At 43.5% G+C, this 25,000-nt stretch overlaps 2 protein-coding genes and 1 long non-coding RNA gene across 17 annotated transcripts in view; 1 reads left to right on the plus strand and 2 right to left on the minus strand.

Annotated features, from left to right (window-relative positions):
• Positions 1–322: 322 nt before the first annotated feature.
• LOC307027428 (GA-binding protein subunit beta-2-like) lies at positions 323–11,188 on the minus strand. Its single transcript, XM_079695674.1, has 9 exons — positions 10,662–11,188; positions 10,074–10,179; positions 8,712–8,819; positions 7,616–7,783; positions 4,530–4,724; positions 4,077–4,221; positions 3,792–3,968; positions 3,576–3,694; positions 323–1,000 (listed from the first exon to the last, which is right to left on the minus strand). The coding sequence occupies exons 3-9, from the start codon at positions 8,817–8,819 to the stop codon at positions 680–682; spliced, it is 1,233 nt and encodes a 410-aa protein (XP_079551800.1). The 5' UTR covers positions 10,074–10,179; positions 10,662–11,188; the 3' UTR covers positions 323–679.
• Positions 11,189–21,256: 10,068 nt separating this feature from the next.
• Positions 21,257–23,324, plus strand: LOC307027430. 13 transcript variants are annotated; one of them, XR_013804629.1, is made up of 3 exons: positions 21,670–22,290; positions 22,348–22,442; positions 22,481–23,324. It is a non-coding gene; the product is annotated as an uncharacterized lncRNA (long non-coding RNA). The 13 variants fall into 13 exon arrangements; XR_013804630.1 differs by having other exon boundaries at positions 21,670–22,271; XR_013804631.1 differs by lacking the exon at positions 22,348–22,442 and having other exon boundaries at positions 21,670–22,271; positions 22,443–22,555; positions 22,591–23,324.
• Positions 22,576–25,000, minus strand: part of mllt11 (MLLT11 transcription factor 7 cofactor) — a 4,452-nt gene continuing 2,027 nt past the window's right edge. Inside the window, exons 2-3 of one of the 3 annotated variants that reach the window (XM_079695675.1) lie at positions 23,975–24,166; positions 22,576–23,611 (exon numbers count right to left, since the gene is read on the minus strand). In XM_079695675.1, the coding sequence (XP_079551801.1) occupies positions 23,525–23,611; positions 23,975–24,157 (270 nt within the window). In that variant the 5' untranslated portion in view covers positions 24,158–24,166 and the 3' untranslated portion in view covers positions 22,576–23,524. The remainder of the gene's footprint in view (positions 23,612–23,974; positions 24,167–25,000) is intronic. The other 2 variants (XM_079695677.1, XM_079695676.1) reach the window with 2 other exon arrangements.

A 25,000-nucleotide genomic window follows, 5' to 3' on the forward strand; every position in this document is an offset into this window, starting at 1 on the left:
ATTACGTCCCCATCGTGTCTCCATTACGTCCCCATCACGTCTCCATTACGTCCCCATCGTGTCTCCATTACGTCCCCATCGTGTCTCCATCACGTCCCCATCGTGTCTCCATTACGTCCCCATCGTGTCTCCATTACGTCCCCATCGTGTCTCCATTACGTCCCCATCACGTCCCCATCGTGTCTCCATCACGTCTCCATCACGTCCCCATCGTGTCTCCATCGTGTCTCCATCACGTCCCCATCGTGTCTCCATTACGTCCCCATCGTGTCTCCATTACTTCCCCATCACGTCCCCATCGTGTCTCCATCACGTCCCCATCGTGTCTCCATCGTGTCTCCATCACGTCCCCATCGTGTCTCCATCACGTCCCCATCGTGTCTCCATTACGTCCCCATCGTGTCTCCATTACGTCCCCATCACGTCCCCATCGTGTCTCCATCACGTCCCCATCGTGTCTCCATTACGTCCCCATCACGTCCCCATCGTGTCCCCATCACGTCTCCATCGTGTCTCCATCACGTCCCCCTCTCTGAATCATACAGGGACCCTAAATGCCCCCGTCTTGTTTGAACAGTCTTTAATGGTCTCTGTGTTTTGGGGCAGCGTCCATGTTGTGCCTCCTCTCCTCAGAGACCCAGAGTGGCACCTCCTCTCTCCTCCTCTCTCCTCCTCTCTGTTATGAACTAACCTCCGTGGCCTCTCCTCCCGTCTCCACCAGCGTCACCTGACCCTCCTCCCCCTCCATGATGATGCCTCCCTCCTGCAGCACCACCATCTCCCCCTCCTCCTCCACCACGCCTCCTCCCTCCTCCTCGTCCTCCTCTCCTCCCACCACCTCCTCACTGTGGTGGTGGTGGTTGTTGTTGTGAGGGTGGTTCTGAGACATGGCCTCCAGCTTGACGCGGTACTCCTCTGCTTCCTGCTCTTTACGAAGCAGCTGCGTGCGGTACTCCTGCGCCTTCCTGTTGGCCTCCAGCAGCTGCCTCTGGAGGTGCTCCTGGGGGAGAGGCAGCCATTAGCACTCTGACTACATGATGACTACATGATGTACTCTGACTACATGATGTACTCTGACTACATGATGTACTCTGACTACATGATGCACTCTGACTACATGATGACTACATGATGCACTCTGACTACATGATGACTACATGATGTACTCTGACTACATGATGACTACATGATGTACTCTGACTACATGATGTACTTTGACTACATGATGTACTCTGACTACATGATGACTACATGATGTACTCTGACTACATGATGTACTCTGACTACATGATGACTACATGATGTACTCTGACTACATGATGACTACATGATGTACTCTGACTACATGATGTACTCTGACTACATGATGACTACATGATGTACTCTGACTACATGATGACTACATGATGTACTCTGACTACATGATGACTACATGATGACTACATGATGACTACATGATGTACTCTGACTACATGATGTACTCTGACCACATGATGTACTCTGACTACATGATGTACTCTGACTACATGATGAATACATGATGTACTCTGACTACATGATGTACTCTGACTACATGATGACTACATGATGTACTCTGACCACATGATGTACTCTGACTACATGATGTACTCTGACTACATGATGTACTCTGACTACATGATGACTACATGATGTACTCTGACTACATGATGAATACATGATGTACTCTGACTACATGATGTACTCTGACTACATGATGACTACATGATGTACTCTGACTACATGATGTACTCTGACTACATGATGTACTCTGACTACATGATGACTACATGATGTACTCTGACCACATGATGTACTCTGACTACATGATGTACTCTGACTACATGATGTACTCTGACTACATGATGTACTCTGACTACATGATGACTACATGATGTACTCTGACTACATGATGACTACATGATGTACTCTGACCACATGATGTACTCTGACTACATGATGTACTCTGACTACATGATGTACTCTGACTACATGATGACTACATGATGTACTCTGACCACATGATGTACTCTGACTACATGATGTACTCTGACTACATGATGTACTCTGACTACATGATGACTACATGATGTACTCTGACCACATGATGTACTCTGACTACATGATGTACTCTGACTACATGATGACTACATGATGTACTCTGACCACATGATGTACTCTGACTACATGATGACTACATGATGTACTCTGACTACATGATGTACTCTGACTACATGATGACTACATGATGTACTCTGACCACATGATGTACTCTGACTACATGATGTACTCTGACTACATGATGAATACATGATGTACTCTGACTACATGATGTACTCTGACTACATGATGTACTCTGACTACATGATGTACTCTGACTACATGATGACTACATGATGACTACATGATGTACTCTGACTACATGATGACTACATGATGTACTCTGACCACATGATGTACTCTGACTACATGATGACTACATGATGTACTCTGACTACATGATGACTACATGATGTACTCTGACCACATGATGTACTCTGACTACATGATGTACTCTGACTACATGATGAATACATGATGTACTCTGACTACATGATGACTACATGATGTACTCTGACTACATGATGTACTCTGACTACATGATGACTACATGATGTACTCTGACTACATGATGACTACATGATGTACTCTGACTACATGATGTACTCTGACTACATGATGTACTCTGACCACATGATGTACTCTGACTACATGATGACTACATGATGTACTCTGACTACATGATGACTACATGATGTACTCTGACCACATGATGTACTCTGACTACATGATGACTACATGATGTACTCTGACTACATGATGTACTCTGACTACATGATGTACTCTGACTACATGATGTACTCTGACCACATGATGTACTCTGACTACATGATGTACTCTGACTACATGATGTACTCTGACTACATGATGTACTCTGAATACATGATGTACTCTGACTACATGATGTACTCTGACTACATGATGTACTCTGACTACATGATGTACTCTGACTACATGATGACTACATGATGTACTCTGACCACATGATGTACTCTGACTACATGATGTACTCTGACTACATGATGACTACATGATGTACTCTGACTACATGATGACTACATGATGTACTCTGACTACATGATGTACTCTGACTACATGATGTACTCTGACTACATGATGTACTCTGACTACATGATGTACTCTGACTACATGATGTACTCTGACCACATGATGTACTCTGACTACATGATGTACTCTGACTACATGATGTACTCTGAATACATGATGTACTTACACTTTGAATCGTTATATATATCTTTTTTACTCCTCTTTATATTTACACTTTTATACATTTCTGTTAATATTTCCAACTTTTTGCCATGTGACAAGAAACAGCCAATCACAGCCCAGAGGTCTTTGCTGCAGTAACATATCATTCAGTCCTCCATGCAACAGCGCTGCTAAAAGATCACCCTGTACTCTGTGTGTGTGTGTGTGTGTGTGTGTGTGTGTCTCACCGTCTCTCCTCCGTCGTGGTTGTTGTTCGTCGTCTCCATCTTCCTCTTCCTGGAGGGGGGGGGCTGAGACTCCTCCGTCACAACCTCCTCCGTCACCGTGTTAGCAGGCACCGCCAGCACTGAAACACACACACATTAAATACACACACCATGAAGATGTCTCACACACACATGATGAAGATGTCTCACACACACGATGATGAAGATGTATCTTACTCTGCTGGCCGTGCTGCATGGTGACGAAGAAGGGGGGGGCCATCCCCCCCGTGGTCTGCAGGTTGCCGTGCTGATCCGTCACTATGGTGATGACCCTCTGCCCGCCCTCGTTCACCACTGTTGCATGCTGGATGTTGGAGTCCAGAGCGTTGGCAGCCATCGCCTCCTCCGAGTCTCCTGAACACACACATCCCCCCGCATCACTAGTGTTTCAGTCTGTGTGTGTTTACCGGCTGTGTTTGGTTATGGTGTATTTATGTGTGTGTGTGTGTGTGTGTGTAGTACCGTGGTTGGCCTTGTTGAGCAGCTCTGCCAGGTTCACCACCCCCCCCTGCATGCCCTGGATGATGAACTGAGGCTGGTTGCTGTTCCCGCTCGTATCCACGTTCAACGTCACCTGGTTCATGTTCACCTGGTTCTGCATGCCCTCCTACACACACACACACACACACACACACACACACACACACACACACACACACACACACACACACACACACACACACACACACACACACACACACACACACACACACACACACACACACACACACACACACACACACACACACACACACACACACACACACACACACACACACACACACACACACACACACACACACACACACACACACACACACACACACACACACACAAACACACAAACCTTTGAACGTTGACCCAGGTTGGGTTTGAGAAACGAGTAGAGGTTAGAGGTCAGAGGTCGGGTCTCACCTGCAGCAGCAGCATCAGCTCTGTGTTCTGAATATCCACTGAGATGTCGAAGGGCGTCTTGTCGAACTTGCTGAGCGTGTGCACGTCGGCTCCGTGTTTGATGAGCGTCTCGGCGACAGCGTGGTGTCCGTGCTGCGCCGCCCAGTGCAGAGCCGTCATCTTCAGCATGTCCTTAGCATTGATGTCTGCTCCGCTCTGAGGAGGGGGAACAAACTGAACCGTCAGAACAGAGACCCTCACATCTCCAGCCTGTCCTTAGCACTGGTGTCTGCTCCGCTCTGAGGAGGAGACCCTCACAGGACTCTCAGAGATTCAACATGCGGACTCATGTTAACCCAGAAGAACCCACGGGGACACAGACAGGACATGTAAATGTTCTGGAAAGTTCCTTATCCAGCTTTAGCCTTTATTCCATCTCATGATGTCCCGCCTTGTGAGGGGGCATTTTGATCATCTGCCCCACACATTGACAGCCGCCCGTCTAAAACAAGGCTTTTATCCAAAGGTGTAGAAGAGAGAGCTATCACCACCATTACCTGTGTCAGAGGTCAATCAGCAGAGACATGTATTCACCTATGGGTGCAGCCGCTGGAGCGCGACTCAGTTATTGTCAGATCGGCCAGAATGTATTTTTTATTGGTGAATCTGTTTTGAAGCCAAACTCACGAGAAACACCTGGCTCAAAGAGAATATCGATCTATGGATATATCCCTCCTGAAACCAACATATATATGAATCTAAAGTAGCTCTTAGCAACGCAGTAACATGTCCCGCAAGAACGTCCCTTTGTCCTCACCCTGAGTGACCCTGAACAGTCTGGGTCCTGGGCCGGGTCATGTGACTTTGGCTGCGTCTCACTTCGGTTCAATGGATTCCTTGCGTCCCTCACTTGCGTCGTTTCCCTGCGTCTAGTCCCTCCCACCATGAAGCATGGAGAGACGGAAGGAAACCACGAGAAGCAGGAAATGAGTTTTCAGAGCAATGGGACGTCCTTTCCTCCGGAGCGTCTCGTGAAGCGACGTCCGTTTGTGATGACACCGCACAGCTGATCGTCTGACAGCAGCTCTGTCCCCGTTGTTTCCACACACACCCCCGCCTCTGTTAGTGCACATTTACTGACACAAACATGTGTATCATCTGTTGAAGACCCAAATAAATTAAAATAAAATAAGAACTCATTCTCAAAAAAGATAAACGCCATTCTTAAAATGTATAAACAAAAAAAGCGATCATGAAAATGTTTCCAATAAATGAATAAAATGATTTTTGAACACTTTGTTGTTCAGATATTTCACATATTTGTAACTAAATGATTCATGAATTGAAACAGAACACAGTTTAAACTGAGGAGTGACTCTCGTGAGCTTCATGGGTTTTCTTCACTCCGCTGGGAAACTGCTCTCATGTCAAGAAGCATCAGATCAGTGCATGCGCTGCATCGTCCAATCAGTGAGCGATACACAGTAAGGGGGCGGGGCGTGTCTGAGGATTTCATCGGAGGATGGTCTGGTGGTTCATCGATTATCGCTCCTCGCTCCTCCGGCAGAAATAAGGCCATTGGGACGCTACTCAAGATGGCGCAGACAAATCAACTTCCGGTGAGAGCGAGGAGCGAGGAAATGAAAATAGCCGACCTGAGACGCAGCCTTTGAGTTCCCATGACAACATGTCCATGGGCCAGGTGATGTGACTTTGAGTTCCCATGACAACATGTCCATGGGCCAGGTGATGTGACTTTGAGTTCCCGTGACAACATGTCCATGGGCCAGGTGATGTGACTTTGAGTTCCCGTGACAACATGTCCATGGGCCAGGTGATGTGACTTTGAGTTCCCGTGACAACATGTCCATGGGCCAGGTGATGTGACTTTGAGTTCCCGTGACAACATGTCCATGGGCCAGGTCATGTGACTTTGAGTTCCCATGACAACATGTCCATGGGCCAGGTCATGTGACTTTGAGTTCCCGTGACAACATGTCCATGGGCCAGGTGATGTGACTTTGAGTTCCCATGACAACATGTCCATGGGCCAGGTCATGTGACTTTGAGTTCCCATGACAACATGTCCATGTGCGATGCTAACACATGTGACAGAACTAGCCACATTTCAAAAGCTTGTTCTTTGTTGTTACGGTAAGATTCAAGCCATTTAAGAATGAAAATGCTGACATGTCCTTTATTACATTCAACCTGCTGTGGAAACATGTCTTGATCAAATTGATATGAAACAAATGAGATAAATATCGCTCTGACTTTAAGGTCACATCAGGACATTAACCTTAACATTTCTGTGACATGTATACACAATTAGAATTATGATTATGATCTGCTCTCTCTTTAAAGCTACTGACCCAGAGTCATGTCCTTAGTAACAGCTGGAAGAGAGGGGGGGGGGGCTACAAGGATCTGTTTGGGGTTTGGAGCAGGACACTTCAGAGACATGTCCTTAGTAACAGCTGGAAGAGAGGGGGGGGGGGGGCTACACTGATCTGTTTGGGGTTTGGAGCAGGACACTTCAGAGACATGTCCTTAGTAACAGCTGGAAGAGAGGGGGGGGGGCTACACTGATCTGTTTGGGGTTTGGAGCAGGACACTTCAGAGACATGTCCTTAGTAACAGCTGGAAGAGGGGGGGGGGGCTACAAGGATCTGTTTGGGGTTTGGAGCAGGACACTTCAGAGACATGTCCTTAGTAACAGCTGGAAGAGAGGGGGGGGGGGGGGGCTACACTGATCTGTTTGGGGTTTGGAGCAGGACACTTCAGAGACATGTCCTTAGTAACAGCTGGAAGAGGGGGGGGGGGCTACAAGGATCTGTTTGGGGTTTGGAGCAGGACACTTCAGAGACATGTCCTTAGTAACAGCTGGAAGAGAGGGGGGGGGGGGGACTACAAGGATCTGTTTGGAGCAGGACACTTCAGAGACATGTCCTTAGTAACAGCTGGAAGAGAGGGGGGGGGCTACAAGGATCTGTTTGGGGTTTGGAGCAGGACACTTCAGAGACGTGTTTTTATATATCTGAGACATGCCTACAAATAGTATAATAGGAGCCCTTTAACCCCCAGAGAGTAAAGTAAGCTCTTCTCACCCGGACCAGCAGCTCCACGATCACAGCGTGACCCTCGGACGCCGCCATGTGCAGCGGCGTCCGGTCCACTTTGGTCCGAGCGTCTCTGCTGACGCCGGCTCTCAGAAGAACATCAGCTGTGGAGTAATGACCGTGCTGAGCAGCCAGGTGGAGAGGAGACGTGCCCAGCTACAGGACACACACACACACACACACACACACACACACACACACACACACACACACACACACACACACACACACACACACACACACACACACACACACACACACACACACACACACACACACACACACACACACACACACACACACACACACACACACACACACACACACACACACACACACACACACACACACACACACACACACACACACACACACACACACACACACACACACACTTAATTTTTTAAAAACTTAAAAAAATAAATTAGGATATTTTTTTTATTTCATTAGTAGTTCTGAGTTTCAGAACAACATTTATTTTTTTCTAAACTTTGATTAAAAAAAACAGCCTTCTGAGATTTACAGAAAAATACATTCTAATTTTTTTCTGGATATTTCTGAATTGGGATGTAAAAGTCATGATTGTGGGATGTACAGGTGTTACAGGTGTGTTTCATGGTGACAGTGGTGTTTTGTTGGTAAACACTGAATGTCCTCTTCCAGTATGAGAGTACCATGATAACAAAGGTATCCCAACTGTAGCTGTGAACATGACAGGGTGTGTGATTACCTAGAAGAGCATCAGGACTGTTTGAGGCATATGATAGCTATGTGATTAACATGATGATTCAGCCTCTATGGAGAGAGACATATGACAAGCATGATCATTTCTGACGTGGAGCTAATCTGAAGTAAACATTGAATACTGCTTTCTATTCCTCCATCTTGTGACTGTGGAACTCCCTCTCTTGGATATCAGCATGTGAAGGACACTGTTCAGGAACTAGTTGATGCTCTGTATGTGATGACTCCTTCCATTCTGGAGAGGATCACAGATACATGGATCCTGAGACTGAAGATCAAGCTGGGGACGAGTGAGAGTTTTTTAACATTAGTGGTAACGTTGAACAGACGGTATTCTCACCCAGTCGGTGGTGAACGGCGCTCCGTTGGCCATCAGGTTCCTGACCTCATCGTCCTGACCTTTACGAGCCGCTTCCAGCAGACGCTTCCCCAGGTCCACCAGAGACATCTGAGAGACACACACACTTTTATAATACTGTTTAATGTACTCATCCTATACTCGTGCTGCTACGCCTTCATTGGATTACTCTAGGTTCTCTGCAGATTCAGAAGATATCAAATAAAATCAACTAATTATTGTTTTATTTATTCCTCTTTATATTTCCATTATTTTATCATTATATTCACACATTTGATTTTTACTTATTTATTTCTCTTTTTATTTTTACCTAATTATTTTAAATGTATATTTCCACTTTGTAATGTATGAATCCCTCTTTAAATCATCCCTTGATTCATTGACCAGCTATGTGATTCATTCCTCATAACCAGTGTGACTCTGAAAGGGTTCTTCCTGCACACTGGGCTTACCTTTGGAACTGGGAGCATTGGTGTTAATAAAAGTACTTTATTCAATGCAGTACTTTTATTTATTTGTAGTATTAGCATGTTCACCATGTGGTATTTGTGCTTAAACTTTAGTACCACTAATACAGCTTTATCTGTACAGCACTTTAAAACCTCCTGAACAAAATACAAAGAGCTGTATAGAGAAATAATAAATAAAAACAAATAAATAAATCACTAAGCTCACAAAACATATAATAAGTTTAAATACTAATACGTAATTAAAAATACAGACGACTTCAAATGTAATATGATGCTAACACTGTGTACGTTCACAGGCAACCAGAGTATCTCCACGGTGTAGAATACGTGCTTTAGCTTCATAGGTAATCTCGATGCTGCCTACATTAATGTTAGTTTGTGTTTAAAGTGGAAACAATGGTCTTATTAACTGGGAGAAGAGCCCAATGCTAGCTGAGTTAGCCTGATGCTGCCTGTCCGATAATGGGCCCCTCAGCGCTACACAGCGTTCTGATGGAGAGTTAACGGACAGAGACGAGGATTCTTTCTCCACGGCCGAGGAGCCATTTTACGCGCCTCCACGGGCAGAAAGAGTCCGCCATGTGGCCCCTCTCCCCGGGCTGTTATTCACCACAAACAACGGTAAAAACCGTCCCAAACATTCACTTCCTCGACACACAGGAAACTGTTTGATATTAAGTTGTTGGTTTTCCGGGGGAAGTCTCTCACAAATGTCCTATTTTAACACCGAGAAAAAACTACTTCCACATCCGGTTAGTTTCTGCAGGCGGACCGAGTACAGGGGGTTATGGCTCTTAATAAACTTTTTATGCTAATATATAATTATCTTTAAACAGATTAAACATGAAAATAAGAGTGTATATTGTTTACTCACCGCGGCTTCTCTTTGGGCTACTGCTCTCTGCTAAGATAATGCTAACAGAACGAATCCCTCCGAGGCTGTGAAGCGGTTTGTGTATCCCTCCGCGTAACAAACAGATCTGTTGTTGTGGGGTTAACGGATACGGCCAGTAAAGTGAATACAGAGAATAAAGAGGGTACAAATAGTAAAGGCGATAAAGGGAACATTAAGGAGCCTCGGATCCTCCGGAGCTCCGTGTTGTTTCTCAGGGAAAGTTACCGAGCCGACAGAACACTGCCGGATGTTGTGGAAGTGGACTTCAAAATAAGAGCATATGAAGTGTATTATGTGTAGACTGTACAGTGGTTTCAGGAGAATCTGAATTCCTTTATTGTTCCCACAAAAGACAGACACTACTAGATAAAAGGCATGCACACGAGATACAGAAATAAGGAATCATTTGGACACATCTTATTCAAAAACATTATCTGTTAGTTTCTCAGCTAAGGCCCATCTCGTGAGTCCCTATTTTAAGTTGAAAGTTCAAACCGGAAGTGCAGTGGTGTTTACAACTACTGTTAGCCGTTAGCCTGTTAGCACATTAAATAAAGCGAGTTTTACCTTCTCCTCTTGTAGAGTCCCTCGATGTTAAGTCGCCTGATGTGATTCTGATCCGACAGCTAGCTCACCTGCAAATACACCTTTTAATACAAACTGTTATTTAAAACTGTTATTTTTGTATCTGTAACAAATATGGCGGCTGCACCGGAGCAGGAAGTGAACCTCGTGAGGGTGGGAACAGAGAGGACGGTAACAGCTGATCTCAGGTCAGTTTGAGCGGGAGAGTCCTGTTGGAGAAGGGAAATCCGCAGCAGAGCAAACTGACTTCAGATCAGATCTGCGGGTCACTTAATAAACTGGTGTATTAAACTAACGTCTGCTCAGCGTTTCATTTACAAATATAACAGTTTGTCAAATATTGTCTTAAATTCATTATCTTTACTTTCTTATCTTTGTAGGTCATTGTGTTTATTCACATTTATTTTACATGTGGTATAGTATGTCTTTTTATTATTCTTGGAGTGCTAAAAAGTTTCTTTAGTCCCTCCCCTTCCGGGAGCCTCCATGGGACCCCGGAAGCGGAAAATTATACATTGAAGTCAATGGAGAGAGAAAAGTTATCTTTTGATCCCGTTTGAATTGTGCCACGAATGACACATATGATGTTTGTCAATCATAAACAATCATTTACATGTAAAAAAAGTCACAGTTTTGTCGTAAAACTTGAAATATAAGACTATAGCTGTGTCCCAATTCAGAGGCTGGGTCCTCCTGAGCACTCGCAGTCCGCGGAGGATCCAAGCTGGGTCCTCCTGCGAAATGAGACGGTCTACGGAGCATGTCCTTGTACGTCACCGGCAGCTACCCCTACATTTTAGCCGCCCCCGTCACCTAGCAACCAGCTGCAGTCACGAGTGCCGGTAATAATTTCTGACACTAGGCAAAATATTTTCAAACTATTTTCAAAACTGTTTTCAAAACTGTTCAATATGGAGTCAGATCTAGCTGTACTTATTTTGGTGTTATATATAATGAATCCCAACAATATGAAAACCAAACAGGGTTTAGAAATATTTTCACTTCATATTATTTTATGTATGTAATATAAAGAAGACATCTCCAATTGCCCGTATATGTAAATACACCAATTAAATAGCTTTACTTTTCTTTCATGTCGTTTACTATTTGGGTGAGTTGAAACCCCATACTTACATTTAAAAACGAATCCAGCTGAAACCGTTGTAGCCGTTGATGCGACATTACAAGCCATATATTTTTTTAAAACTCATTCGTTACCGTCACTCGTTGCATCCTGGGATATGGTACACCGCGGAGTGTACATCAGATGTATCCTCTAAATCTGGGGAAAGAAGGCTGCATTTGCGGGCCGCATTCGGAGGAGTCTTGTTTTAAAAAAAAAATTGGGACAGCCTTCGTTTGGTGGAAGTGACGTATGCGGTCTCCAAATGCATCCTCAGGAGGATGCGGCCGCTGAATTGGGACACAGCTTATGAAAAATACGCAACTAGAAAGACTACAAATCCCAAATCGCATTCTGGGTCGCGTAAGTGATGTCATAGGCGATAATGCTCCAAGACTGGTGGTTGCGACGCGCAATTAAAGCAAAGAAGAAGAAGAAGATCTCATAACTGATTTATTCCCTCCAATAAATATAAGAGATTGCTCCAATAAATTCACTTTTACAAGATGCCTGTGTGCTTTGTACCAGGTTGTAATCACAAAAGAGATCATACCACTTGCTCGTTCTATCGCTTCCCGTCTGGTGAAAGGACCAGGAGTCGTTGGACCAAACATATCAGGTAATATACATGTTTTGCATGGAACATAGTCAAGTTAGCTACCTAGCTAGTAGCGAGCACGTTAGTTAGCATTACATTACATTACTTAGCCTTGTCATTTGTATTAGCCTTAACATGAAGTAAACCAAAATGTTAAACAGTAAGAGTAGTCATGATGGTAAGTATTTTGTGAAACATTTGAAGAGTAGCCTATCGCCCCCTCCACCAGGTGCTCAGGGGGCGGGAGGTAGGCTAACGCCATATTAGCATCGGGGATCTTTTCTACTTCATGCTATCTGCACAAATGGTTTACAATGAACATTAAAAGATCAGGCAGTTCAGGGAGAGTCGAAGGAAGGAAGGAAGGAAGGAAGGAAGGAAGGAAGGAAGGAAGGACGGACGGAAGGACGGAAGGAAGGAAGGAAGTCAGGCAGGCAGCTTTGCATGACGTTCTTCTGGACGTGTTTCATTGTGATGATAGTGAGAGTGAGTCAATCTGTTTGTTGGAAAGACAGTAGTTGAGTGATTACTGAGAGAACATTATTCAAAGAGATAATTATTCAGTGTTGTTACTTTAGAGTGTTGTTACTGACCTTTTTCTCTCTTATTGTCTTTACCTCACCTGTAACTGCTGAGAGCCTGAGGAACATGCACACTGACCTGCTCTGGAAACCTGATTTCCACTGTACGTAATAGTATTTGGTTATGGTATATTATTTATATACATCAAAGGCACAATGCACCCCCCAGAGACACACATGTATTGAGTGTGATATTTTGCATAGGTCATGTGAAATCATCTTTACATTCTAGAAAACTGTAGGAGCGGCAACTTGTTTTGAAAATTGAATTTTTAATATCCGATAAAGTTGGATCTGTTTTTTTTATTCTTCTCTCTCCCCAGCTCCATCCATCACCGGTCTCTGTTCCTGCAGGTCCTGCTTGCTAATCAATATTCATATGTTTTTACACAATTACAAATAAAGTCAATGTATTGTATGACATGAAGTTGTGCTTCATTCTGAGTCAATAATAAATTCATTCTGCCTTCAACTGCAAAATTATTGTGGACTGCACCGACTTCCATGTAGCTGCCCCCCCCCCCCCCCAGTAAGATGAACCAAGCAAAGCTGACACTCAACATACAGCTGTGCTCTTAAGTTTACATGAAGAATTAGTGAAATATTGGTAATAACAGGTTTAAATGATTATTAGTAATTAATTATATAATTGTCTCTTTGTAGACGAGCAGACAGGGAGCCAGACGAGAAGAGCAGAAGATGCAGCTGCCATTTTCCACATGGAAAAGAGAAAGGGCCAAGTGTATTTGAGTGGACAAAAGAGAAAGGGCCAAGTGTATTTGAGTGGACAAAAGAGAAAGGGAGCTTAGCTGTTAATCAGTCCAGGGAACTGAAAACGACTAACTCCACAAACCCACTGAAAAACAGTCCGTAGAGATTTAAAGGCGTAGTTGTAGTTCAGTCCAACGTTTCATTTGGATTCATTTGACAACAGTCAACTATTTTCAGAAAGAATATATATTTTTTTCAAATTCAAAGTCAACTTTATTGTCAATCTTACTCAGTTTGTGTTTATAGACAGAGAGATCAAAAAGACGTTTCCAACAATCCCAAATACGAAAAATAAAATTATACAATTTACAGATATGTTTACAAATATATATATCCTATATACACCATGTATAATGATTACATTACATTACATTTCCTTCACCTGTAACAGTGCTCACTCCCTTCACCTCCACCTACCTGTGTGAGTGCTCATTCCCTTCACCTCCACCTACCTGTGTGAGTGCTCATTCCCTTCACCTCCACCTACCTGTGTGAGTGCTCATTCCCTTCACCTCCACCTACCTGTGTGAGTGCTCATTCCCTTCACCTCCACCTACCTGTGTGAGTGCTCATTCCCATCACCTCCACCTACCTGTGTGAGTGCTCATTCCCTTCACCTCCACCTACCTGTGTGAGTGCTCATTCCCTTCACCTCCACCTACCTGTGTGAGTGTTCATTCTCTTCACCTCCACCTACCTGTGTGAGTGCTCATTCCCTTCACCTCCACCTACCTGTGTGAGTGCTCATTCCCTTCACCTCCACCTACCTGTGTGAGTGCTCATTCCCTTCACCTCCACCTACCTGTGTGAGTGCTCATTCCCTTCACCTCCACCTACCTGTGTGAGTGCTCATTCCCTTCACCTCCACCTACCTGTGTGAGTGCTCATTCCCTTCACCTCCACCTACCTGTGTGAGTGCAGGTTTTCCGCATTGACTTTGATCAAAAGCAAGTACCGGTAAAGGCTGCAGTCAGAGGATGATCTGCGTTTATTCCTCTGTGCATCAAAGACGCAGACTCATTGTTCCCACTAAAGTAGGGGTGAGTGTAATAAGGAGGCAAAGTTGACGTTCAGTGTGTTGCCGGGAGCATATAAGGATTTATCCACCATGTTGAAAATGTTAAAAAAAATGTGGCCTGAGAACACGGCGTGCGGAAATATACGGGTGGTGCTGCAGCTAGATGTGCCTGTCCTCTGTAAGAAGGTGTCGGCGACTGACATGCAAGGAAGAACGGCTGTCCACAGGCTGTTCCAACTTCAACAGCTGTATTCACTTCCAGGGTAGTGAATTGAACATGCAATTGTAATTGGGTGTGTGGTATATTTTCATGCACGGACACGCATGTTCCACAACACACAAACTGAACAACACTCCATTTCCCGATCGCTACCAGCGTCCTTGTGATCTTGTTATAATAACAAGTGCACGTTACTGATGCAATATGGTTGAGACCATTCAGGCTTATTCTAGAGGGGTGCAAGGAATAGTCCAAGTAGTGGGGGAGTTTTATACAATATGTTTAAAACATAAAAATAAAAAGGTTTAAAAAAGTTATTGTTTAATGTTTTAAGGAGGTGACGCTACTCAGCCAATCAAATCGGTGCAGTCAGCACGATAGATTCAAACACAGAGACGAGACAAGAGGAGAGAAACAGTCTGAGTAATTTCAAATGGCGGAAGGTAGACAGCGAAAACAGAGCATTTAATTACATGTTCTCTTATTGGACCTCTTTGAAATGCAATTGAATACCCCTGCATTATAGCAACAACAACAATAATAATAATAACAACAGCAATAATAATTGGGAGGGGGGGGGGCGCGGCTGTTCTTATGTTCTCTGAGGGGAGGCTCACCTACCCACACTTTGGAAACCCCTGATGTAGATGTTGAAGCACATCTCACATCTCAGTGTTTGTTTCTACACAGACCACTATTGCGGTAAGCATGTTGTAACTTCCGGTTGTTGTTGTCATCTCCGGGTATCCCGTGTGCCTGTTCTGTTGCTGATAGCTTATTATCTTAACTTAATCGATCGTTTTAAAACTCTTGATCACGGCAACTGCCTGACGTTGTAATCACACGTTACTACAGCTTAAGCACTCACAACTCTCCTTCTCTTAGCGACTGTAACTCCACAGTTGCCTACACTCTTTTCGGGTTTGCTAACGGTAGCTACTTTAGCTTGATAGCTAGCCATGGCTCTTTCCCCACCCTCGGGTGCTATTTCCTGCTCTAACTGTCTCATGTTTGGTTACTCCCCTACCTCCTTTACTGGTACCGATACATGTGTTAAATGTAGTATAGTTGTTAGGTTGGAGGCGGGAATCATAGCCATAGAAGCCTGGCTCCGCATCTTAGAAAATAACTCAGCTACAGTAAAGCCCATGTTAGCCGGTGCGGACCGGCAAAAGGTAGCTCCTCTTAGCCGTCCCCCGGCAACTCCCGAGCAGCAGGGAGAATGGGTGACTGTTCAGAAGGGGCATAACGCGAAACCCGCAGGTCCCCACCAACCCGTTCACGTATCTAACAGATATTCCCCACTCAGCGAGACACCCGCTGAGAAGCCAACTCTGGTTATTGGTAGCTGTATTATGAGACACGTGAGTTTAGAGACCGATGCCTCCACAGTCACATGCATTCCGGGGGCCAGAGCGGGCGACGTTGAGGCGCATCTTAGACTGCTGGCTAAAAATAAACGTAAATACAGTAGGATTGTTATTCACGTCGGTGGTAATGATGTTCGTTTACGCCAATCAGAATGCTCCAAACTTAATGTGGCGTCGGTGTGTAGTTATGCTAAAACAATGTCGGACACCGTAATCTTCTCTGGTCCCCTCCCCAATCTGATCAATGATGACATGTATAGCCGCATGTCATCATTTCAGCGCTGGTTGTCTTGGTGGTGCCCAGCAAACAATGTGGGCTTCGTGAATAATTGGACAGCCTTCTGGGGAAAGCCTGGTCTGATTAAGAGAGACGGCATTCATCCTACTTTGGAAGGTGCAAATCTCATTTCGGCAAACATTTCAGGGCTCTGTGACTTAATCCATGACAAACTGGAGTTGAGACCAGGAGGCAGAGTCGCAGTCTTACACGCTTCTCTGCGCTCTCTCCTAGGCAGTCATCCATAGGAATCCCGAACCCAATAAAATACCCAATATTAACGGTGTGTGTGTCCGCCCAAGGACAATTTAAGGTAAAACCTAATAGAGGTGTCATACATAATAACCTAATACAAGTAAATGTAACAACTACTACAGTGCAACAAAACAGGAAGATTAAATGTGGTCTCTTAAACATAAGATCTCTAGCATCTAAAGCAATACTGGTAAATGATTTAATATCAGATTATAATATTGATATATGCTGTCTCACTGAAACTTGGTTGAGACATGAAGAATATGTCAGCATAAATGAGGCCACTCCACCCAGCCATATCAATACTCATATTGCCCGAGGCACGGGCCGAGGAGGTGGAGTTGCAGCAATCTTTGACTCAAGTTTACTTATCAATACTAAACAAAAATTAAATTATACCTCCTTTGAAAGCCTCGTTTTCAGTCTTACGCATCCGACCTGGAAAACTTTGCAGCCAATCTTATTTGTTACAGTGTACCGTGCACCAGGTCCTTATTCAGAATTCTTATCAGAATTCTCTGAGTTTTGATCAGCTTTGGTACTTAAAACAGATAAAGTAATTATCGTAGGTGACTTTAATATTCATGTTGACGATGATAAAAATAGCCTTACTGTTGCATTTAACTCTATATTAGATTCTGTTGGTTTCTGTCAGAGTGTAAATAAACCAACCCACTGCTATAATCACACTCTCCACCTTGTTCTGACTTATGGTATTGAAATTGAGCAACTATTAGTCGAACCGCATAATCCTGCTTTATCCGACCATTTCTTAGTAACTTTTGAAGTACTGTTACTAGACTACAAAGCATTAGCCAAAAGCTCCTGCAGCAGAAACCTATCTGTTAGTGCTATAGCCACATTTAAGGAAGAGATTCCACCAATACTTAACTCGATAGCATGTCTGCATGTAGGGGAGGAAACTTATACAAAATGTACACCACCCCAAATTGATCATGTTGTTGATAGTGCTACAGATGCTCTGCGAATAAAATGAGACTCTGTTGCTCCTTTGAAAAAGAAGAAAATAAAACAACATAGATTAGCTCCATGGCATAATGCCCAAACCCGCAAAATAAAGCAAAAGTCGAGACAACTTGAAAGGATATGGCGTTCCACTAAACTTGAAGAATCTCGTTTAATTTGGCAAATTACACTCAATGAATATAAGAAAGCACTGCGTAAAGCCAGAGCAGCCTACTACTCTTCATTAATAGATGAGAATAAGAATAATGCAAGATTTCTTTTCAGCACTGTAGCCAGGCTGACAGAGAGCCACAGCTCGACTGAGCCTTCTATTCCCATAGCACTCAGTAGGAATGATTTTATGTGCTTTTTTAACGATAAAATTGTTACTCTTAGAAACAAAATGAATGACCTCTTGCCTTTGACCAGTATAGTGTTATCAACAGCTCCCGGAAACGTAAGTTCTAATAATATTACACTAGATAGTAAACTAGAATGCTTTTCAGCCATAAACCTTGAACAATTAAATTCAATGATTCTCTCTTCTAAACCATCAACGTGTATCTTAGACCCGATTCCAACTAAGCTGTTAAAAGAAGTTTTTCCATTAATTAGCACTTCTTTATTAAATATTATGAATATGTCTTTATTATCAGGCTATGTTCCACAATCATTCAAAGTAGCAGTGATAAAACCGCTTCTTAAAAAGCACGACCTCGATCCAGAGGTTTTAGCCAACTATAGACCTATTTCTAATCTTCCGTTCCTCTCAAAAATTCTTGAGAAAGCAGTCGCAAAACAGCTGTGTGATTACTTAAGAAACTATGATTTATTTGAAGATTTTCAGTCTGGCTTTAGAACACAACATAGCACAGAGACAGCTCTGGTTAAAGTCACAAATGACATTCTAATAGCCTCTGACAAGGGACTTGTCTCTATTCTTGTCTTGCTCGATCTTAGTGCTGCATTTGATACTATCGACCATGATATCCTATTGCAAAGACTAGAGCACTTAGTTGGCATACAGGGAACTGCTTTAGGCTGGTTTAGGTCTTATCTATCTGAACGCTCTCAGTTTGTACGTGTCAACGATGAATCTTCCATGCAAACCAAAGTTAGCCATGGAGTGCCACAGGGCTCAGTGCTTGGACCTATTTTGTTCACCCTATATATGCTTCCGTTAGGCAATATTATAAGGAATCATTCTGTAAACTTTCATTGTTATGCGGATGATACTCAACTATATTTATCAATCAAGCCTGATGAAATTAATCATCTAAATAAAATTCAAGACTGCCTCAAGGACTTAAAAACGTGGATGACCTTACATTTTTTGATGTTAAACACGACCAAAACTGAAGTTATTGTACTTGGCCCGAAGAATCTACGAAACAAATTATCTAAAGATATACTAACTATGGATGGCATTAATTTGGCCTCCAGTGAGACTGTAAGGAATCTTGGTGTTATATTTGATCAGGATTTATCCTTTAACGCCCACATAAAATCAATTTCAAGGACCGCCTACTTCCATCTACGTAACATTGCAAAAATCAGGCATATCTTGCCTCAAAACGATGCAGAGAAACGAGTCCATGCATTTGTTACTTCAAGGCTGGATTATTGTAACTCCTTATTATCAGGGTGTACCAAGAAGTCAGTCAAGTCGCTTCAGCTGATTCAAAATGCTGCAGCTCGTGTACTAACCAGAGTTAGGAAGAGGGACCACATTACTCCTGTTCTGGCTGCCTTACACTGGCTCCCTATAGAACACAGGATAGAATTTAAAATTCTTCTTCTCGCCTACAAAGCCCTTAATGGGCAGGCGCCATCTTACCTTAAAGAACTCATTATACCCTATTGTCCTACTAGGGCATTGCGTTCCAAGAATGCAGGGTTGTTGGTTGTTCCTAGAGTCTCTAAAAGTACAATGGGAGCCAGAGCCTTTTCTTATCAAGCTCCACTTTTGTGGAATCAGCTTCCAGTTTGTGTTCGGACGGCAGACACCCTATCCGTTTTTAAGAGTGCGCTTAAGACCTTCCTTTTTGATAAAGCTTATAGTTAGGGCTGATTAGATTCAGCCCCTAGTTTTGCTGATATAGGCTTAGTTTGTCGGGGGACATCTTACTTCTTCCTTCTCTCTGTCTATACCTTTGTACTCTCATGTTCCCATTAACCCAGCTTCCCCAAATGTCTTTCTTTTTGGTGTCTATATACGCCGGGATCCGGAGTCATGGATGATCCTGCGGTCCTGTGTCATGGATTGCGAGTCCTGGATCTTGAGTCGTGGCTGTGGTCCTGGATCATAAGTCCTGGATGGATATCCTCGTGGATTCATCTTCCTATTATACACACATGCATTTCCAAACATTTGGACTACCTATGTTGCAAATGTATTATCTTTTCAATTTACACACGGCATCTATTGCACGTCTGTCCGTCCTGGGAGAGGGATCCCTCCTCTGTTGCTCTCCCTGAGGTTTCTCCATGTTTCCCTTTAAACTGTGGGGTTTCTCTGGAAGTTTTTCCTTGTACGATGTGAGGGTCTAAGGTCAGAGGGTCTAAGGACAGAGGGTCTAAGGACAGAGGGTGTCGTATTGTCATACTGATATTCTGTACAAACTGTGAAGTCCACTGAGACAAATGTAACATTTGTGATATTGGGCTATATACATAAACATTGATTGATTGATTGATACTGTTACACACACACTACTGTTACAAACACACTAGTTATACACACACTACTGTTACACACACACTAGTTATACACACTACTGTTACACACACTACTGTTACACACACTACTGTTACACACACACTACTGTTACACACACTACTGTTACACACACACTACTGTTACACACACTACTGTTACACACACACTACTGTTACACACACTACTGTTACACACACACTACTGTTACACACACTACTGTTACACACACACTACTGTTACACACACTACTGTTACACACACACTACTGTCACACACACTACTGTTACACACACACTACTGTTACACACACACTACTGTTACACACACTACTGTTACACACACACTACTGTTACACACACTACTGTTATACACACACTACTGTTACACACAGGGGTTAGGGTTTAGGGGTTAGGGGTTAGGGTTTAGGGTTTAGGGTTTTCCACAGTTTGTACTATATCAATGTTTTTGGATGATTAAAGGAATCATTAACCCTAATCCTACAATTCATTGGTTTTATAATCCAAATGTCATTCATCTATTTTTAAAATAAATGTCTTTTATTTGGATATTACAAATAAATCTTTATTATTTATTTGAATTGTTATTATTTTTAGATTTACATGTAATTATGGTATGAAGTTACTCTGAAGGAAAAACCAGTGTAATGTCCTGTTGGTGATTTATTTACCACATGAAGACAAAGGTGATGGGATGTGTGTGAGGGAATCATTCTGCATGTTGACCTTTGACCCTCTGACGCAGCTGACCAACCAGCCGCTAGCTTTAAGGAGGGGCTGCCCGAGCACTTTGTTGTTGTGACCAGTTTGTGACCGGGCAGCTCTCGGTCAGAGATAGTTGTCGTCGTGGGACACCTGGAACACATCCTTCTCGGGGCGTAGATGACCCCGAGCCATAAGAGACTCTGATTCAGTGTCCTCAGCTGTTTGGGCTATCCAGTGAAGAATGTTGATCATTACACTCTGAGCTAGTTCAACCTGGAGCTACAGGAGGGCTCTTCTCCTCCGTGTGGTCAGACCGTGACAGGCCGAAGCTCCAAATGAACCGTCAGATGCCCCCTGTGGTTTTCAGTGAAAGATCAATAACAAGAAGTCGTTCTGATTGAAAAAAGGAGATTTCATTTTCTTTATTGGTGGCAGGTGTTTACATTCTGACCAGAAGTGAGGCCCGCTCAGAAACATCAATAAATACATCAATAAATAATAAATAATAAATAATCAGCCGATCAGTGACAGCAAAGCAGCTCGGGGATAAATCAATAATAAAAGGCACAAATAGAAACAGAAAGAAACGGTTAAATCTCAGGGCTTTGAACGCATCACCTCCGAATGACATGTCCTCGTCCCGCACTGCGTCTACGCGCACCTTATAATCAGTATTGATCAGGTGATGGTGTATTGATCAGGCGATGATGTATTGATCAGGTGATGGGATGTATTGATCAGGTGATGTATTGATCAGGTGATGGTGTATTGATCAGGTGATGATGTATTGATCAGGTGATGGGATGTATTGATCAGGTGATGATGTATTGATCAGGTGATGGTGTATTGATCAGGTGATGGGATGTATTGATCAGGTGATGATGTATTGATCAGGTGATGGTGTATTGATCAGGTGATGGTGTATTGATCAGGTGATGGTGTATTGATCAGGTGATGGGATGTATTGATCAGGTGATGATGTATTGATCAGGTGATGGTGTATTGATTAGGTGATGGTGTATTGATCAGGTGACGATGTATTGATCAGGTGATGATGTATTGATCAGGTGATGGTGTATTGATCAGGTGATGATGTATTGATCAGGTGATGATGTATTGATCAGGTGATGGTGTATTGATCAGGTGATGATGTATTGATCAGGTGATGATGTATTGATCAGGTGATGGGATGTATTGATCAGGTGATGTATTGATCAGGTGATGATGTATTGATCAGGTGATGATGTATTGATCAGGTGATGGTGTATTGATCAGGTGATGTATTGATCAGGTGATGGTGTATTGATCAGGTGATGATGTATTGATCAGGTGATGGTGTATTGATCAGGTGATGATGTATTGATCAGGTGATGGTGTATTGATCAGGTGATGGTGTATTGATCAGGTGATGATGTATATGGTGGCTCTGTAGATATCAGGGGAATAATGCAATAACTTAAATGTATTATCATGTTTACATTCAGAATACATGCCTCTCCTTAGAGATTAAATATACCTTTACTGCAGTAGGGTGAGTTGCCCTAATGTGGGACACTCCCTAATGTGGGACACTCCCTAATGGGACACCTAAGCTCCAATGGGTGAAGGTCTTCCTCAAACACATGAGTCAATGAAACTATGGGTTAACACAAGCTGTGAGGTCATGCAATCAAAATCACATGACTTCTCAACTGTCCAATCACAGATGAGGGTGGAGCAACCTTCAAACAAGTGTCCCACATTAGGGCAACTCACCCTACATCATTTTAACAACCGAGAGACTCCACGTTCCCAGGTGGTCAGGAGCGATGTGACTATAGATCCAGATCAGAAGCAGGATGCTATACGCGCATGTGAACGCAGTCGCTCTCTCCTCACTGATTTAGTCTAAACGTGAATCAGTGTTTCTGATATGTTGAGGGTCAGTACAGTCGGATTTTAGACATCTTTAACTAACAAAATAAACACTGTACTGTTGGTAACATTATCACATGTTTGTATCGTGAGTGTTCTGATTGGTTGAGCCTGGTTTTATGAAAAGGACTGACTTTAGTTTGTCGTGAGGCGGTGGATAATCATCGTGAGTGAAGCCCAAAGAGAGACGGATAATCTGGAATATAAGATCTGATGATTGGGATCAGGAAGCAGGCTCTGGTTTCTCCACGCTCTTATTGTGGTGACTTCCTGTTTAAGAGAGCAGGCTCTTATTGTGGTGACTTCCTGTCTCAGAGCAGTAGGTCGGCCAGCAGCGAGTCCACGTCTCCGATCGGAGCTCTCCAGTAAGTAAAGGAGGAAAACTCCTTCATCTCGCCCTGCGGACAGGAAGCACAGGTCAGACACCCCGCCACAATAAAGGGATGAAGCACAGGTCAGACTCCCTCATCATATCCTTCGTTATGTATATATATTCACTGTGTATTTTGTTTGTCTTCTACTGCTCTTATATATCACTTTGTTTGTATTTACTTCTCCTTCATGTGTAATGTCTAATCGATGCTGCTGTGGTGATCACATGTCAAAGATTGTGATCAATAAAGTGTATCTTATTATCTAATCACCCCACCACAATAAAAGGGATGAAGCAGGTTCTTTAAAACATAAACAACTCAGAGTACTCCTCTCTGTGTTAATAGCAGATATGAGAGAACCAGGAGCAGAACGTAAAGTCCCCTCACTTCCACTTCCTGTTTCCTCACTTCCTCTTCCCGTTTCCTCACTTCCTGTTTCCTCTCCTTCCCGGCGGCGCTCCCGGCTGGCTCCGCCCCCCCGCTCAGATCCGAGAGCTCTGATAGGTCGATCTCTGGCAGCAGCGCCTTCCAGAAGACGAAGGACTCATACTCGCTCTTAGACTTCTGCATGGTGTCGGTCTGGGGGTCAGAGTCAGAGGGGTTAGAGGGGTCAGAGGGGTCAGGGTCAGAGGGGTCAGGGTATGTTCTACTTTTAAATGCAGTTTTAAATTCTATTTTGAGATGTTTACATTTTGGATTGTTTATTTCTCGTATTGTAATTGTTTTTGTCTAGTGCCTTGTCTTTTATGCTGCAACGCAAACATTTCACAAATCGGGATCAATAAAGTTCTTCTGATCTTATCTCATGTAAAAGATCATTTATTCATGAGAGCTTGACGGCTCTGTTGTGATTGGTTAACCAGCTTAGGGATGTCCCGCCCCTTATCCTCCGATCACGTACAATGTGTTGGAGCTCTAGCCAATAGGAGCGCTAGTGCTCCGTAGTGATGTCACTGTGTGACTGAAGGGGGAGGGGGAGGAGGGTTTAAATGGGGTCTGGGTCTGAAATAGAGTTTCCGAGAGGAGGGTTAGAGTTTCAGACGTTGTGAAACCTGAAGACTGACGATGCTGTTGGGTTATTTAAAACTCTTTTTGGTTTTATTTTCTGTCTCTAGCTTCAAAAACAACAACAACAAGCTGTTTACAGGTAAACACCTGCAGAGATCTCATCATTATTATTATGGGCTGTCCCTTCAGACTGACAGACATTTATCAAACGTAAAGAATATGTTCTTAAAGGTCCCCTATCATCCTGCTCTTCATCAATATATCACAGGTCTCAGATATATCCAGAGCCTGTCTCTGATTGGCTGAAACACCAAACAGATCTTTGCAGCATTACCCATAATCCCCTCTGTTTCAGCCCTGTTTCCAAAGTGCTGATTCTCTGGCCGTTTCTCAATCTCAAGGAAA

The sequence above is a fragment of the Notothenia rossii genome (assembly GCF_949606895.1).
Source record: "Notothenia rossii genome assembly, contig: scaffold_153, whole genome shotgun sequence".
Taxonomy (NCBI): domain Eukaryota; kingdom Metazoa; phylum Chordata; class Actinopteri; order Perciformes; family Nototheniidae; genus Notothenia; species Notothenia rossii.